General features: G+C 41.0%; 1 protein-coding gene across 1 annotated transcript; it reads right to left on the bottom strand.

Annotated features, from left to right (window-relative positions):
* Positions 1-1,661: 1,661 nt before the first annotated feature.
* LOC142620011 (small ribosomal subunit protein eS19z-like) lies at positions 1,662-5,513 on the bottom strand. The gene is made up of 4 exons (XM_075793449.1): positions 5,326-5,513; positions 2,970-3,060; positions 2,644-2,827; positions 1,662-1,944 (listed from the first exon to the last, which is right to left on the bottom strand). The coding sequence occupies exons 1-4, from the start codon at positions 5,407-5,409 to the stop codon at positions 1,872-1,874; spliced, it is 432 nt and encodes a 143-aa protein (XP_075649564.1). The 5' UTR covers positions 5,410-5,513; the 3' UTR covers positions 1,662-1,871.
* Between the last annotated feature and the right edge of the window lie 13,498 nt (positions 5,514-19,011).

Consider the following 19,011-nt stretch of genomic DNA (forward strand, 5'->3'; position numbering starts at 1 on the left):
AATTAAGATGAAGGCAAATCAACAACTAAAGACGAGAACAATAATCAACAATGAGCCTTGGCAGCTTGTATGTCTAGTGTTATCAACATTGCAAATAGAACCAAAAAAAAAAAGTGAGACACAAGGTATACTATAAAAAGTAGAACATAAAATGGAATACAAAAATGAGTAGAATATAAAATCGAATACAAAAAGTGGAATATAAGATATGTATTTAATAGGAAATGTCAAACTGAAATCAGGGCTTTTCAATTTTTAATTACTAGACTAAAATAATTTAATAAAATCAAATATGAGTTGGCAATAAGAATTTGATGATGTGGTATTTTAAGGTATAATGACATGTAAATTTGTAAAAATTCTTGTAGGGGCAGGATGGCCAAAATACGCTTTTGGGCCTTGGGCCTGATTTTGGGGTATTTACCTGTCCGAGCAGGACTTTAAAGCCCACAAATAAACTATTGTTGGGGAGGTTGATAGGGATTATCCGAGGAGAGGCATCTCCTCGGCAAGTCAGGTGAAGATCGTACGACGTGTCAGGATGTTTGGAAGGAAATTCTGGAGATCCGTTGGGTGGAGATATATTCTACAAAAAACTGTAAAAATGAATAACGAATGAGAAATATCTTGAAAAAAGCTACTACCACCGCAATAAAGGCTCTGCACCTACCTCACTGGCCGCATTAATGGGGAAATGACTTCTGAATAGTAGTGATCAACCTTACAGCTATTATTTGAAGACTTCAAGAAAGTGGTAGATGGGACAAGTATCTAATTGGGTGATGTGTGCTACATGTGGAATATGAAAGGAAGAAGAAGAGTGATATAAGAGAACGAAAGAGGCATTAGAGAGAGGGATGGGACAAAAAAAAAAGAGAAGAGAGATAGAGAAAGCATTGTACACATCATCTTCAGTTTTAATCTTTTGTTTAAAACAGGAAAAGCAATATAAAACATCCTCGGCTTATGTCCGAGGAGGACTTTTCATTATTTTTATCTCGGCTTATGTCCGAGGAGGACTTTTCATTATTTTTATCTCGGCTTATGTCCGAGGAGGACTTTTCATTATTTTTATCCATCGATTGTGTAGATAGTGGTAATCTAGTCCACCATCTGTTGTCCAATATCCATAAAACCTAAGTTTCAAACTCATGCTTTACAAATTTGATTGTATAAAGCTTTTTTGGACCTGAATCTATCACGCAATTGGGTCAGAGAACAAGTTGTGCACTTGTAATTCTTATAGTAAAAGATGTAGTAATGTAGTATCCCAATGTTAATTATGTGCAAATAAATATAAAAAATTATACTATTTTCTCATTCTGATTTGGTCACCAACAATAACATAATAATCTTCCCGTTCTCCTGACCACTTAATATTGATAAACTACAGCCTTGGTCACAAAATCAAATGAGTTAAGTAAAAACTACATCAAAATTAGTAGACAATTTGTCAAAAATGCACTCCACGCCATTACACAGCTAACGAGGCTCCATTTCTCTCTTGATAAACTAGTGAAGTTCAAAATGGATTTTTGGTACAGTTTGGTACCCTACCATATGCATGCATTTCTGATGTGTGCCCATGTCCATTGGAAGGCCAAAGCATGAAACTATTTCAGTAGGCATGAGCTAAAAAAGGCACTGGAAGCAAAGAGAGGTAAATCATTTAAAATGGTTTCAATTGAATTATATTGTCAAAACAACTAGCCCAGCGAAGTCATTGAAATTTGAAGCTGAGCTCTTCACAAAAGTAACAAAGTTAAAGCTGAAAATCAAATGCTGCTGGCTTCTAATATCTGTCTACTCAAACTAAATTCCAAAGTTCTTCTCAAGTACTTCTGCATCCTTAACAAGCCTGCATTAATCTCTCAATGGGTAAGTGAGATCCTTCCAGCAACTTGGTCAAGGTCTCGCCGGCCACTTGATGTGATTTTCCTCCCACTGGCAAACAATAATAGAAGTTATTGTAAGTACCAAAAGTTTATGGGATGTTAGATTGATAATATACAGTCATCACATGATGTCTCAACTCTCAAGAAGTACTTCATCAAACAACAATACACGATTTAATCATTTAAACAAAAATTCTTTCAGAATTTAGAATAAAAAGAGTCCCTTCCCAAAATGATTCAGACTCAGCACTGTAAAACTAAGTTGCAAATCAGCTCTTTTCACTGTGACTAGAAAGCCAATAAAAATTTGTCTTAATTTCCTTGGGTAATAGAAAATATGTTTTATTGATGCTTTCTTTCTTTTTTTTATTAGTATTTTATTGATGCTTTCATTTTATACTGTACAGAAGATTGAATGAAATTTCCAATCCTATTAATTAATATCCCAAAAAGAATATGCCTTTCATCAATACTAATTATAAACTTGGATATATTTTACCTTTATAAATGGAGCATCAACTTGTGACAGTAAAAAAAGAAACATATTAAAAACCTTTTTATTCTTTTTTTCCCCAACTGCACAGTTGAGGAAATGAAAGGAAAATTTGGGGGTTAGAATAATCCAAACATTAAGTCATAATTACATCATCAACTCGCTTTTTCCATTCTTTAGCAACAACAACAACAACAACAACAACTCAATGCCATTCTTAAAAAATGAACCCAAATCAATGCCAAGGATACTTACCCTTTTGAGTCAATTTCAATGATGTTCAACTGCTGTAGTTGCTGAAGTATGTGACGAGCAATAGAACCACTGCTTTTACAGAAATGGGGTGGACGACTGCCATTTCTCTTGCTTCCTCCATAGATCCTTCTAAAGGCACCCACACCAAGACCCCCCCTCAAGTAGATCTTCCTTGCCATGGAAGCTATTGTGCAAATTAAGTTAAAGGAAAAAAAAAATGCTACCGGAAAATGCTATTAAACTATAAATATATTAGTGTGCCAGCATGCATGCACACTTTTTTTTTTTTTTTTGAGAGAGAGAGAGAGAGAGAGTCACATGCATACCAGCTCTAATGTAGTACCAATCAGGGTCATATGGAGCAAGCTCCTTAAATGTAGCAGTCTTGACAAGATCAGTCCATTCAGGCAGCTCAACCTATTAGAAAACAGGAGACACAGAAAGAAAACATAAGAACACCACTAGGCCCACTACCACCACATAATAATGTATGATAAAAAGTTGGCGCCTAGTATGGATTGATGAGTCAAGCAACAGGTTTTCAGCATATAAGAAGCAACCAAATTACTGTGACGCATACAAGGAGCAAATATGAACCATGCAATTACACTAATTCTATGGCCTGTACATCAATATCCATGAAACATCTCGTTTCAATAACATAGATTATGAAGATATTAAGTGCTTTTTCACCTTTCATGATGTCACAGATAACAGTAATAGTCACAAAAGAAGAAGGCAAAACGCATAGTTGAAAACTGCAGAAGCATTTAAAATGGAAAGGCCATAAAAATATTAGGGAAAAGATATTTGTTGTAGCCACAATCTACAACACAAACATTATCAAAGGATCATCTTAAAGTTATCCTATGAAGTTTGGTCATGGTAAATATTATTATGAAGTTTGGTCATTATACAACATATATGAGATTGTCTGAGATTACATTTGGAGAAGCTAATCTAAGAACTATTCGAAGTTATTATGTCATGTCAATTTTATAGAGCAAAACCTATAAGAATAGCAGCAAGGCTCAAAACTACCAAAATCATAGAAATCACATTATAAAGTTTTACAAATATAAAAAACACACGGAAAACAATCTGCTACACAGATTAGCCAGGGTTGGCCACGTATTCTTCTTCTTCATTCTATTCTTTCCAAAGTCATACTCTTTGCTACTTCCTTAATTGACATGTCATTTATATTACTTCTACTAATTTTATTTTTGGTCTACCTCTAATTTTTTGTTCCCTCAACTTAAATCAACTCACTTTTTCTCACCAATGCTAATCGTTCTCCTCTAAACATGACCAAATCATCTCAAAAGTTTTCCCTCATATTTTCATCAATAGGTTCTACCTCTATCATTAAGTGAACTTCCCCATTTCGAAAATTTGAGTTCTATCTTTTTGTGTATTTCCACTTATCAATCTTCACAATTACATTTCAATTACACTCATTTTATGAATATGTCAATTCTTAATGGTGAAACATTCAATACCATAGACTATAGCTGGTCTTCTAGAAGTAATTGTAAAATTTTCCCTCTAACTTAATAGGTATTCTACAATCACACAATATTCCGAATGCGCTTCTCCACTGCATCTACCCAACCCTTATCCTATGATAAGGACTATCTTCAATCTCTCCATTTTTGTGACTTATTGACTCAAGATATCGAAAATTCTTGCTCTTTAATATCTCCAAGCCATCGAGTCTTATTACCCTTCATCTTTGTCTCTACTATTACTAAACTTACAATCGATGTAATCTGGTTTAGTCCTAATCAGTTTTAAATTATAGATCTTCTTGCCAAACTTCTTACTTGGCATTACCTTCACCTCTACTTTCATCCACTTAAACTATTTAATCTGCAAAAAGCATACACCAAGGGACTTCCTCTTGAATTGAGATAGTGAGCTCATCCATTATTAGTACAAAGAGATATGGTCTGAATGCTGATTCTTGATGCAAACCTGTAATGATAAGAAATTCACTTGTAATGACTAGCGACAACTCAGTCGTTCATTTTTTTAATCAACCAAATATGCTTTAGGGGAACTTCTTTCTCTTCCAAAACTTACCACATAACCTCTATAGGGACCCTATCATAGTCTTTGTATAGGTCATATATGATCTAATTGGCCTCACTATAATTTAAACCCAAAGCATGTATGAAATTACTTATCAAAGCATCCTAGAGATATGAAACAAATAAACCAATTACATAAAGAAGAACTACTCCACTGTTCTTTACACCGCAATTTCCATCCTAAGGACCATCACACATCAATGTAAACAACCCTTAAAACAAGAAGTTCCAGAGAATGTTAAAACTTAAAACCATCATTTCAATTCCTTCAAAAGTGATTCAAGTTTTCCAAAAAGCCATCTTTGAATCATACCCAAAAATGGGTACTTGGGTTTCCTGAAAAAGATGCTTTTTTTTATTAAAAAAATTTCATTTTTCACACTCACATAAAAGTTTATGCCATTGCCTAAAAGGAAAACCAGCCCATTAAATGGTTAACCAAAAATACTGAATAGAACAACCGCTTCCACTTCTAACACAAAGAATTAATGAAAACAGAAAATACAGGCTTCAGGTTCATAAAACAACAGATATACGAATCTACATGGAAAAAAAACAAATGCTTATGTAAAGAGAGAGAGAAACAGACCCGTCCAGAGCGTTTGAGGTGACCGGCATAGGCCTTGACGAAGTCGTGAGGGGACACATCTTTGACCATTTTCGCCGTCTCCATCTTCTTCTTCTGATTGCTGCTGCTGCTGCGGCGGCGGCGGCAGAGCTCCTACAAGATGTGTGTCACGCGTGCTAGAAAATACTCCTACTATATAAATATTGAGAGGTGCTACGTCCACCACATTTTTACAATATTTTTACAACAAATCATAGGTGGTTAGTTGTTATTGGTTTAAATTTGAACCTAACACTAAGATTACTTTTTTGCCCCAACAATAACAATCAGTAACATCCTGTCACTTAGGATTTGTTGTAAAAATGTTGTGGACATATTATTTCTCATAAATATTTATATGATGAGATCAATAAGGTCTAGATATTTATGTATTTGACTCAACCATACTTTTAAATTCCATTTATGACCTCCAAATATTATTTTTTCACATCCTTTAATTGTTTATTCTTTTAATTTAGTCCTTTTAAGTTTTAAAAAGAGTGATTGGAAAATCTACTATACATCTCTATAATCTACAATATTTTTATTTTCAATTTATCTATTGAAGAATGGAATTTTAAAAAATTAAAATTTAGGATTTGAAATGGAGTAAACTGTTGAGTATAGTGTAAGTGCACAATTGCACCTGAACCCAAAGACAATCACAGGCTCAGGCCCAATGAGCCTTAAACAATGAAATTTGTAGAGTGTGGGCTTGAAATCTAGATTAGAAGTACTGAGAACTTGAGAACAGGCTAAAAGTTACAAACACTTGTAAATAATAAATGACAATTGCAAATAGACCTCCTCAGACGTGAGCCGATGACTACTTCTGTATTATTTCTCTTTCTTTCTTAAAGGTTACAATTCTTCTTTCTTTCTTTTGTTTCTTGGACCCCCCTCTCTTTGGCGTTCATCCCCCTTAAATACTTCTTTTCCAGATACTTTATCCATGTGTTGCTCCAACCCCCTCCCTCTTAGATATTTCTTTTCTTAGTGCCTTTGAATAGTGACCAGAAGCTTCAGTTCTACTGTTCAGGGGTCACTTCCTCATTAATGCGGCCAGGGAGGTAGGTGCAGAGTCTTTAATGTGGAGGTGGCAGCCTTTGCTTTTGGTATTTTTCTAACATCGGTGTATCTCGAAGGTTCAGGGTTTCCCCCCTTTAATCAACAGTCTTTCCGGAATATTGCCTTGACCTTCATAGTGAAGCTTCGAGTTCTCCTGGGTCTATCCGAAGAGAAACTTACCCTCGAATGTGTCCTCGGATCCTCGGCGTATGGACCGATTCGCAGTACTAACAGATTCTTAGCTTAAGAGCAGGTCGGCCCTCCTTACTACATCCCAAAGGCCCATATGCCCACTTGGATCCTTTTACTCCCCACAATAGCCCCTCAAAACTCTATTTTTCACCATCCGATGAGAAAAATAGGGTTTTGATCCAACGAGAACTTTCCCCACACGTTTTGTAAATAACTGCGTGTGTCAAGACTATTTCGCCTTCTAAAGGATGCCACCTGGCGGTTTGATTTTCAAAAACACGCGCATTTATTACCGTAAGTTATACCTTGTCCCCCACGTTCAACGGTGAGATGAGCATCCAACGGCCCTCGTTACTCCACGAAAATTTGGGCGGGACAAATGCAATTTCGAGGCCGCTTCCCGCACGTCGTGACACCTCGGAAACCTGTGCCCTCATTTATTTCCTCAGAGGTTAATCCCATCAAAACATCAGTAATCACCTTTTGTCTGCAGAAATCCGTGGAAGTTCGCACAACTTGAAATTTGTAAGTTCTTATTCTTTTTCCTTAACCCTTTCTCCTCGGATCTTGTCCTCGGCTCCCCTTCTAACTGTTCCCCCTCTTAGAACTTAGTATTTCGTTTCTTTCTGATGGGAAAGTTTAAGTGTCTAGTAGATACCGCCGCTGGGATGGAAGGTTTTAGGGCCAAGTATCGCATTCCCAGCGACGTAGGTTTAAAATACTGCCCGGCGGAAGCCATGGCCGGTTCTAGGAAAACCGGAGAGGTCATCATCCCAATGGTCGCCTTCGTAGATGGTGGGATGACCCTCCCAATGAAACCCGTAACCAGGGAGTACCTCCGCAACCACCGGTTGTGTCCCGATCAATACGCTCCCAACGTTTTTAGAGTTTTGGGTAGCGTCGACGCTCTAAACGAGCAGATGGGTCTCAACCTTACCTGGCATAATGTTGTCTTCATGTACGAGTGCCATAAACTTACCAATGTAGGTTATTACATCAAATCTCGTTCCAGCGTAGTTAGGTTAATCTCATGTTTGCCCAAGTCTAATAAAGGCATGAAGGATGACTACCTCATCGTCTCTGGCAACTGGCACGACGGCCCCCACTGCCCAGTTCAGTGGGGAGATCCAGGTGTGACACCTTAGGATTTAACTTCCCACCCTATAATTCCCTCTGTCATTTAGGAATGTGCATTTGCATTTACTTGAGCGTCTAACTTTAATTTATCACATGTTCTATGAATCTAACCATGTATGTTTATTTTGATGTCTTTCTTTGCAGATAAGCAACTCGTGCGCCCACGCTTAAGCTACTGCAACGTTGCAGATTTGAATCGCGTGCTACGCTCCGAGGTGTTTGTCAGCGAAGATTTACAACTTAGAGCGACTCATCTGATACTAAGCTACGATCCGATATCCTCAGACTTCCAGGAGATAGAGAATGCCATCATTGCGGGGGACAGAAGGCGTAAGAGAATACACGTAGCAAGACCGCGATTTCTTGCCTACGACGACATCCCCGACGCCCCTCACACCATTTTGTACCATCGTCCTATTGCGGCAATTCCCCTCGCCACGCACTCTCAGGCAACAGTTATCCCAGAGGAGCAGGTGTCTTCGTCAAACACGTTGGACGAGGAGATAGATAGGTTCCAACTCGAGGACGCCCCACAACCTCGCGGAAACCAGTTCGTTGTTCTTTCCAACGAGGAAGAAGAAGCAACCGAGGCCTCTGGGATCGCGGGTCTAGTGATAGCGCGTCCAGACGACAGCTCCATTGAAGAAGAGATGGACGAGCTGAAGGACCTTATGACCGCAAGAGGCGCACGAGTGGCAAAGAGGGAACGAGAGGGTCCCAAGCTCCCCCGGCTTTACCACCACCTCCTCCTCCTCCAGCCGAGCCCAAGCCTCCGGCCGAAGATCCAAAGAAGAAAAGGAAAGTGGAGGCCGAGGGGGTTGGTGGTGAAAAGCAGAAGAAAATGAAACAGCCTGCGCCGGCCCAGCAGCAGAAATTGGACAAGGGCAAAGGGCGCGCCCGCTCAGTCGAAAGCGGGGAGATCAGGGACGTGGCCGAGGTGCGCCGAGCACCAGCCACCTGGTCTCCTGACTTGAGACTGGACGGCGCACCAATTCCCTGCCACTCCAGCATTAGGGCAGTCCAACAAGGCCACGCCCACCACTTAGCCGAGGTGTTGGAGCGTCCTCTTCTGCTGCCCAAGGACATGGAAACCTTGGAGAAAATGGGCCAGCCGCAGCTGTTCCTCTCGTTAAAAAGGGTTTAGCTCTGGTAAGTTCCATCTTACACTTATACTCTAGACTCATTTGTAGACACTTTACCATTTTTAACCTCCTGACATTTTTTGCAGTCCATCCAAGAAGTTTTCGCGGCCAAGAAGTTTTCGCGGCCGAGAAGTTTGTGGAGGACTATCGGAAGCGGGCGGGGATGGAGCAAGAGCTAAGGCAGGAGACAGAAAAGTCCCTAGGCCAGGCCCTAGCAGAGAACGGGAAGATCACGTCGCAGCTGGCCGACTTGAAAAGAGAGAGAGATGGTGACAAGGCCAGCTTGAAGACGATGGAGACCCAAGTGGAGAGGCAGCGTAAGCTCCTTCGCCAAAAGGACGACGAGCTCTCTCAAGCCCAACGAGTACGCTCTGACTTGGAGAAAGAGCTTACGCAAATGAAGGCGGAGGCTTGCAGCCATAAGCAAGCACTAGAGGCCGCGAAGAAGGCCAGCTATCAGGAAGGGGTGACTAGAACGCAAGAACAACACGGTGGCTTTGCGGCCTTGTGCCGAAGATCTTGTCGGCGAGGAGGGAGAGGAGGCCATGAATGCGCGAGGGGTTCCTCGAAGCTTCGAGCTGAGGAAGCCCAAGAACATTTGGCTTCCCCTAGACATACGGAAATTGAAGACCCTCGTATTTGCCGCCTCTCCGCCCTTCCTCCCGTGGTGCAAGAACTTGTTCCGGATCCTACGGAACCCGAAGGTTCCCATAAAGAAAAGGACGAGTGTGGTGGTGCGAGAAGGAGCAAGTTCAAGACATGAGCCTCTCATCCCTTCAACGGACAAAGGGAAGCAAGTTTTGTCCCCTTTGGTAACCGAAGAAAGTACCGAAGGTCGGCAGAGCTCCCTCCAAGACCCCCGCACAAGCTTAAGGCCTAGGATAGAACTTTTGTACTCCTCACTTTTTTTGTATATGATTAATGAAAAACAGTTTTATTCAACTTTCCTTCGTGTCGTATTTGTTTTACTTTATTCTTTTTGTGCTTGTCATGAAAGTTCTCACTAATAAATAGTTAAAGGAAGAACAGAATAAATAAGTCTAACTCCACCAATCAAACAACTATAACTTCAAAACGACCGTATGACTTAGTTTGAATATTAAACAATGCCTTAGTTAGAAAACTCACATGATGGTTAAACTTTTGTAATGCGAGGTATTGCTTTTAGTAGGATGTAAGATCCGAGGACCATTCCTTACCAAAATTTGTTTAATACTTAAAGATATAGAACTTAAGATCCGGATTAATGAATGGTAAGATGCGGTTACACAAAACGTGTAATAAGAATAAGAACATTGACAAGATATTAGGAATAGTAACTTCAAATGTTAATTTTCCCAAAGTAGGAGGTCTAAGGACCCGGCATAACTAAGGTCTACGTTTAACAAATGACAAGATATCAATTTTCCACAAGGTTTGTGGTCCGAGGACTACACTTAACCAAGTTTTACATTTGACTCTTAAGAATAGCAACTTCAAATGTTAATTTTCCCAAAGTAGGAGGTCCGAGGACCCGGTATAACTAAGGTTCTATTTAACAAATGACAAGATATCAATTTCCACAAGGTTTGTGGTCAGGGACTACACTTAACCAAGTTTCTGTTTGACTCTTAAGAATAGCAACTTCAAATGTTAATTTTCCCAAAGTAGGAGGACCGAGCACCCGAAATAACTAAGGTTCTGTTTAACAAATGACAAGATATCAATTTCACCAACGTTTGTGGTCCGAAGACTACACTTAACCAAGTTTCTGTTTGACTCTTAAGAATAGTAACTTCAAATGTTAATTTTCTCAAAGTAGGAGGTCCAAGGACCCGGCATAACTAAGGTTCTGTTTAACAAATGACAAGATATCAATTTCCACAAAGTTTGTGGTCCGAGGACTACACTTAACCAAGTTTCTGTTTGACTCTTAAGAATAGCAACTTCAAATGTTAATTTTTCCAAAGTAGGAGGTCCGAGGACCCGGCATAACTAAGGTTCTGTTTAACAAATGACAAGATATCAATTTCCACAAGGTTTGTGGTCCGAGGACTACACTTAACCAAGTTTCTATTTGACTCTTAAGAATAGCAACTTCAAATGTTAATTTTCCCAAAGTAGGAGGTCCGAGGACCCGGCATAACTAAGGTTCTGTTTAACAAATTACAAGATATCAATTTTCACAAGGTTTGTGGTCCGAGGACTACACTTAACCAAGTTTCTGTTTGACTCTTAAGAATAGCAACTTCAAATGTTAATTTTCCCAAAGTAGGAGGTCCAAGGACCCGGCATAACTAAGGTTCTGTTTAACAAATGACAAGATATCAATTTCCACAAGGTTTGTGGTCCGAGGACTACACTTAACCAAGTTTCTGTTTGACTCTTAAGAATAGTAACTTCAAATGTTAATTTTCTCAAAGTAGGAGGTCCAAGGACCCGGCATAACTAAGGTTCTGTTTAACAAATGACAAGATATCAATTTCCACAAAGTTTGTGGTCCGAGGACTACACTTAACCAAGTTTCTGTTTGACTCTTAAGAATAGTAACTGCAAGCCCCAGAGGTACTTATAACTTTGAAACGTTAACTAACAAAAGCACATTTTATTAATAATAATACCTTCTAAGGTTATTTACATTCCATGGGCGTGGTACAATTCTTTCATCTAGGTCAGCTAGCCGATATGACCCTATGCCAGCTACTGAAACAATGCGATAAGGGCCTTCCCAGTTTGGTCCTAGCTTACCCCAAGCTGGGTTCTTAGAAGTGCTACTTTTCTTAGTACAAGATCACCGAGTGCGAGTGGCCTTAGCTTCACGTGGGAATCATATCCCCGTTTTAGCTTCTGCTGATAATAAGCCATTTGGACCATAGCTGCCTCGCGTCGTTCCTCAAGTAAATCAAGACCTTTCTCTAGGAGTCCATTGTTATTCTCCGGGCTAAAAGAACTCGTCTTCAGGGTGGGAAAATCAGATTCCAGAGGTATAACCGCCTCGGCTCCATAAGTCATAGAGAATGGTGTTTCTCCCGTGAACCTGCGCGGTGTAGTCCGATACGTCCACAGAACATGTGGGAGTTCTTCTACCCATCTGCCTTTCGCATCGTCCAACCTTTTCTTGAGCCCACTAACTATGACCTTGTTAACGGCCTCGGCTTGCCCATTTTCCTGAGGATAAGCTGGGGTGGAGTGTCTATTTATGATGTCCATGTCACCACAGTATTTCCTAAAAGCCTTGCTGTCGAATTGAACGCCATTGTCTGAGATAAGTGTGTGTGGTATACCGAATCTAGTGACGATGTTTTTCCAGACAAATTTCTTAGAATTAACGTCCCTGATATTTGCTAAGGGCTCGGCCTCAACCCATTTAGTGAAATAATCTGTCCCCACGAGAAGCCATCTTTTATTTCCTGCAGCCTTCGGAAATGGCCCCACTATGTCCAATCCCCACTGTGCAAAAGGCCAAGGACTGGAGAGAGGGTTTAGAACCCCTCCAGGTTGATGAATATTAGGGGCGAACCTCTGGCATTGATCACATTTTGGAACATAATCCTGAGCCTCCCTCTGCATATTGGGCCACCAATAACCCTGAGTCAGAGCTTTGTGGGCTAAGGATCTTCCCTCGATATGACTCCCACAAATACCTATGTAGTTCTTCTAGAAGTACTTCCGTTAATTCAGGGTGCACACACAACAAGTACGGTCCTGAGAATGATCGTTTATACAGTTTCTGGTCCTCGGACAACCAGAAACGTGGCGCTTTTCGACGTATCTTATCTGCTTCAGACCTGTCCTCAGGAAGGATGTCATTCTTAAGGAAAGATATAACTGGGTCAATCCAACTAGGTCCAGGCCTTATCAGATGAATGCAAACTGCATTGACAGCAGTAAGAGTTGGCTCTAGTAAATCCTCCACGAGGATAATCCTGGGTAAGCCCTGAGCCGAAGACGTTGCTAACGTAGCCAAAGAATCTGCATAGGTGTTTCCACTCCTAGAAACGTGAGCTAAAACGAAGGAGTCAAATTCAGCTTGCTGGCGCTTGACCTGGGCCAAATATTCTTGCATTCTTGGGTCCCTAGCCTCCATGGTCCCCGTGACTTGTCCAACCACTAACTGAGAGTCCGAGAACACATGGATTTCCTTTCCACCCATTCTGTGTACCATCTTCATGCCCACCAAGACTGCTTCATACTCGGCCTCATTATTAGTAGCCGAGAACGCCAATCTTAAATATTTTTCGAAGACAATTCCCTCAGGGGACATCAGGACAAGTCCAACACCAGACTCTCTCTGATTAGCTGCCCCATCGACATACACTTTCCAAGTCGGAGGTACTGCAGTTGTGATCACACCAACTGATTTTTCATCCATGTGTGCCTCTTTCAGAGTTTCTTCTAGCAATGATTCGGTAAACTCTGCCACCAAGTCAGCGAGGACCTGGCCCTTCACCGAGGTGCGAGGCTTGTATTTAACATCAAAGGCTCCCAAAATGGTTCCCCATTTCGCCACCCTGCCAGAGTAATCGGCACTGCGTAACACCGCCTTAAGAGGCAACTGGGTCAGGACCACCGCAGTGTGAGACTGGAAATAATGAGGAAGCTTGCGAGTGGCGTGAACTATGGCCAGAAGCGCTTTCTCCAAGAGCAGATAGCGCACCTCGGCCTCATTCAAAGACTTACTAACGTAGTAGACCGGTCTTTGCACCCCGCTTTCATTCCTTATAAGGACTAGGCTGACCGCGTGGATGGCCATTGCCAGATAAGCAAACAACACCTCATCCGCCTCAGGGCGAGACAAAATGGGTGGCTGAGAAAGATATTGCTTAAGCTGTTGGAAAGCTAACACGCAGTCCTCGGTCCATTGAAACCCTTTCCACTTATTCAACAATTGGAAGAAAGGACGGCATCGGTCAGCTGACCGAGAGATAAACCTATTCAGTGCAGCAATCATTCCGGTCAATTTCTGGATCTCTTTTGGGTTCCGAGGCTGCTGCAAATCCTGAATAGCCTTGACCTGCGCTGGGTTCACTTCTATGCCTCTGTGAGTAATCATATATCCTAAGAACTTTCCGGACCCCACGCCAAAAGAGCATTTTGAGGCGTTAAGGCGCAGCGTGTCCTTTCTTCGCACCTGAATGGTGTCGGCCAGATCTTTCACGTGTGAAGGTATTGTTTTACTCTTCACCACCATATCATCCACATACACCTTAATGGTCTTCCCTAGTTCTTTGTTCAAACATTACGGTATCATTCTTTGGTAGGTAGCCCCGGCATTCTTCAACCCAAATGGCATGACCTTATAGTGGTAGTTCCACGTGGGAGTAATGAAACGATCTTCTCTGATCCTCGAATGCTAATGGGATCTGATGATAACCCTGGAAGGCATCCAAAAAACTCATACGAGGATGTCCGACAGTGGCATCCACCAATTGATCAATGCGCGGCATTGGGAACGAATCCTTGGGGCAGGCATTGTTCAAATCTGTGAAGTCCACACATACTCTCCACGTTCCATTCTTCTTTTTAACCACAACCGTATGCGCTAGCCACTCGGGGTAGAAAACTTCTTTAATAGCCCCGGCCCTCTTGAGTTTGAGCACCTCTTCCTTCACAGCCTCAGAATGTTCTTTGGAAGAACGCCGAGGTGGCTGCCTTCTCGGAACAATGGCAGGGTTGACGTTTAAACGATGACAAATGAAGCTCAGATCCACACCTGGAGCCTCATAAGGATCCCACGCAAAAATATCGATATTGTCTTTCAGAAATTCCAACAACTCCATCTTCTCCTGGTGCGGCAAGCGTATGTCAACTTGGAAGAACCTCTCTGGATCATCGGCTATCAAAAACTTCTCTAACTCCTCACAATGAGCCTCCTCTCCTGTCACCACTACAAGTGCATCAGGAACTGTTAATTGCTATAAGTCTTTGGTGATCAAAGCCGAAGACTAGGCTTCCGTCTGGTGCACGATCACCTTGTGGGCCGATATACCTTTGCCCCCGGCCACCGATTGACGCCGAGGATCTCTTCAACGTATTCCCCCGAGGGGAACTTGACTTTAACATGTAAGGTAGAGGAGACTGCTCCCAGGGCGTGCAGCCATGGCCTGGCGAGGATAGCTGTATATGGGGAGTACGCGTCAACCACAATGAAATCCACCTCAACCGTTTCTGAACCAGATTGAACGGGTAGGCGAATCTGTCCCTTCGGCACAACGGCTATTCCTTCAAAACTTATGAGTGGTGAATCATAAGGAGTGAGATCTTCCAACTTCAACCTCAACCCCTTAAATAAATCAAGGTACATGATATCTGCACCGCTGCCCTGATCAATCATCACCCTCTTTACATCATAATTCCATATCCTAAGAGTAACTACAAGAGCATCGTCATGGGGTTGGATAGTCCCCACCTTATCCTCCTCGGAAAATCCCAAGACGGGCCAATTCAGCTTCAACCTCTTCGACACACGGCCGACTCCTCGGCACGAGGATGTGAAAGCGCCATCACCTTGGTGGGACTCGAGCCGGTCTGCCGCTGTGTGCAGCAAAAATAACATTAATTGTTCCTAACGCCGGTCGAGATGAATTGTTCCTGCGATTGCTTTTGAGCCGGATTGACGCCTGCCCGATTGGGTTGACACGGAGTCTTTGCTTCGGTTTTCCTTCAGCGACAATTTGCTCCAAGTGGTTCCAAAGGGTCAAACCGAGTTCTGGGTAGTGTGGCCCACATCCTGATGGTACTACCAAAAAAGGTTCGATTCCTCTTCGCGGGGTCTCTTGCCATCTTACTAGGCCACCTTTGGAAGAAGGGCTCCTTACGAACTTTCTCCCAAAGAATTGGTGTATCTGGTTCTCGGAACACGGTGTTCACGGCTCGAGTTGCCGCGAGCCGGATCGACCGATGTAATCTCTCCTCGGCTTGTTGTTGTGGTATCCGTCCGACCACGAAATCCCTTCTCTCCTGCGGGATAACCTTCTCCTTACCCTTTCCCTGCTGCTGGTCTTCCTCTACTCTTTTGTACTCGTCAATACGATCCATGAGGCGACGTACACTGCGGACGGGCTTTTTAGTCAAAGACTTTCTCAAGTCATGATCAGTAGGAAGACCTACCTTAAAAGTATTAAGCTCCACCTCATCAAAGTCACCATCTATTTCATTAAACATTTCCCAGTACCAGTCGGAATATGCTTTCAACGTCTCCCCTTCCCTCATGGTCATGGATAGCAGCGAGTCCAATGGCCGAGGTACTCTGCTACACGTAATGAACCGCGAAGCGAATGCTCTAGTGAGCTCCCCAAACGAACCTATAGACCCCGATTCAAGGTCGTCGAACCACCTCATAGCAACAGGTCCCAAGCTAGAGGGGAAAACTTTACACATCATAGTCTCGTTATGAGAATGCACCATCATCCTCTGGTTAAAGTGACTCACGTGCTCCACCGGATCAGTCCGGCCATTGTAGATGGTAAAGGTAGGCTCGGTGAACCTCCTGGGAAGCTTCCCTTTCTCAATCCTCCGTGAAAATGGGGATTTGGAGAGTTGGTGCAACACCCAACTCATAGCATCGTTCCCTAAGCCCCTAGAAGGAAGCTTCTTGCGTCTGCGAGCTGGCTGGTCGTCCTCCTCACAAGAGGACATTGCGCTGGGGGGTGAGCATGACCTTAAGCTATAACTACCTCCCCGGACTTCCTCTGAAGAAGGATTAGATGAGGACGGTGAAGACTTACGTCTGGCGCGGCGCAGCTTTCTTTTCAAACAACCAATCTCCTTCTACATGGCTTTAGCACCATCCTCGTGGGTGGTGCTACCCCCGCCATGAGTATGGCTAGCCCTAGGGTATTCTGTACGGACACTTCCCTCACGATCCCTTTGACGCTCAAGACGCTCGAAATGATCCTCCGGTTGTGATCCCTGTGATTCTGCATGGTGAGAACCTAGGCCTGCCATGGTATCCCAACCCTTTCTAGACTAGATTTCCCACAGACGGCGCCAATTGTAAGTGCACAATTGCACCTGGACCTAAAGACAATCACGGGCTCAGGCCCAATGAGCCTTAAACAATGAAATTTGTAGAGTGTGGGCTTGAAATCTAGATTAGAAGTACTGAGAACTTGAGAACAGGCTAAAAGTTACAAACACTTGTAAATAATAAACGATAATTGCAAATAGACCTCCTCGGACGTGAGCCGAGGACTACTTCTGTATTATTTCTCTTTCTTTCTTAAAGGTTACAATTCTTCTTTCTTTCTTTTGTTTCTTGGACCCCCTCTCTTTGGCGTTCATCCCCCTTAAATACTTCTTTTCCTGATGCTTTATTCACGTGTTGCTCCAACCCCCTCCCTCCTAGATATTTCTTTTCTTAGTGCCTTTGAATAGTGACCAAAAACTTCAGTTCTACTGTTCAGGGGTCACTTCCCCATTAATGCGACCAGGGAGGTAGGTGCAGAGTCTTTAATGTGGAGGTGGCAGCCTTTGCTTTTGGTATTTTTCTAACACCAGTGTATCTCGAAGGTTCAGGGTTTCCCCCCTTTAACCAACAGTCTTTCCGGAATATTGCCTTGACCTTCATAGTGAAGTTTCGAGTTCTCCTGGGTTTATCCGAAGAGAAACTTACCCTCGGATGTGTCCTCGAATCCTCGGCGTATGGACCGATTCGCAGTACTACCGCATTTAACTTCTTAAGAGCTTAGAGCGGTCGGCCCTCCTTCCCTCGGCCAAAGGCCCATATGCCCACTTGGGTCCTTTTACTCCCCACATATAGTGTGTGCTAGTTTTTAAGAAAAAATGTATCAAACGTGTGTGAAATATATTTAAATAAAAAATGTGCTAATTTTTAGGAAAAAAGTTTCTCTGGTAGTTTTGTTTTAAAAAAATTTTGTTGAATTACAATTTTAACTTAATTTTTTATTTTTTAAAAATAAGGATTATATAATTAGATTAGGGGAATTTTTGACATTTTTAAAAATCATAACTAACTCTCTGAATCCTCTTAATATAGAGATACACTATTATTTATATTTATATATATATATATATATATATATATATATATTATTGAATTCAAATTTTATTCTATATTTAAAAAATTCATTAAAATCTTGACACATTATATTTTTTTACAAATGGCATAATATATAGTTTTAAATATAAAGTTATAAACATAGTCATACAAAATGTATAATTTTAGCTTCTCAAAAAAAATGTATAATTTTAGAATATATATCTTTAAAATAATAAATAAATAAATAAGCTAAAATATATAGGCTCTTGTAAAAAAACTATCATAATAAAAAGCAAGACTTAGGTATAGTACTCAGGTGTTGTTCCTTAAGTTCCTCTCTTAATATTCCACCATGTGGCTTTTTTTTCATGAATAGAAGTGTATTTTTTAAATTAAGTAACCACATAGCAGAATCTTAAGAGGGAAACTTAAGGAACAGCACCTAAGATATTGTACATAAGTTTTGTCTCACAATAAATTTACATTAATAATCATCATAATTATCAAAATTTCATATTTCATATTTAGATTTTAGGTTTTAGATTTTTTTCCTATTCGATGCATTGCATGGCTTGCTTTTAAATTTTAAAGAAATATATATATATATATATATATATATATATATATATATTAATCTTATACCATTTAAGTTTGGGTGAGTTGTGTCTAGGATTTAAAATTTTAAATACACCTCCCCTAATCATAAAATTAAATTAAATAAATAAATAAAAATAGGCAAGTTGTTCTTTCTTCTCTAAAGTTTTGTTTTGTCATTTTCATCCTTTGATTTTTTTATTTTTGTAAAGTTGGTCCTTCCATCTATTGCTGTCTATAAAAACTATTGTTAAGTCCATTAAAACTACATCATATCACATATGTGAAGAATGACAATTTTATAGATGAAAATGGCCAAAATAAATAAATGGCAAAACAAAATCTTGAAGATGATAACGACAATTCACCCAAACTAAAAAGGTCGTAATTTAAATTTTAGCCTAGATTAATGTGAAAACTCAAAAAATAAATAAATAAATCAGTTCTAATTATGTGTTAAATACCCCAAATTAGATTTCAAATCTATTTGGTATCAAGTGTCCCTCCAATTCGTTTCTCAACAAAAAAAAAAAAAAAAATGTGTCCCTCCAATTC

This window comes from Castanea sativa, chromosome 1, assembly GCF_040712315.1.
Source record: "Castanea sativa cultivar Marrone di Chiusa Pesio chromosome 1, ASM4071231v1".
NCBI lineage: Eukaryota > Viridiplantae > Streptophyta > Magnoliopsida > Fagales > Fagaceae > Castanea > Castanea sativa.

What these genes read in the sequence shown, in the direction of transcription:
- LOC142620011 (XM_075793449.1), bottom strand. Translation starts at nt 5,409, where the DNA reads ATGGAGACGGCGAAAATGGTCAAAGATGTGTCCCCTCACGACTTCGTC. An exon ending in ACCTCAAACGCTCTGGACGG is followed by an intron (nt 3,061 to 5,325) that starts GTCTGTTTCTCT and finishes GTTTTCTAATAG; the next exon opens with GTTGAGCTGCCTGAATGGAC. An exon ending in ATTGAAATTGACTCAAAAGG is followed by an intron (nt 1,945 to 2,643) that starts GTAAGTATCCTT and finishes ATTGTTTGCCAG; the next exon opens with TGGGAGGAAAATCACATCAA.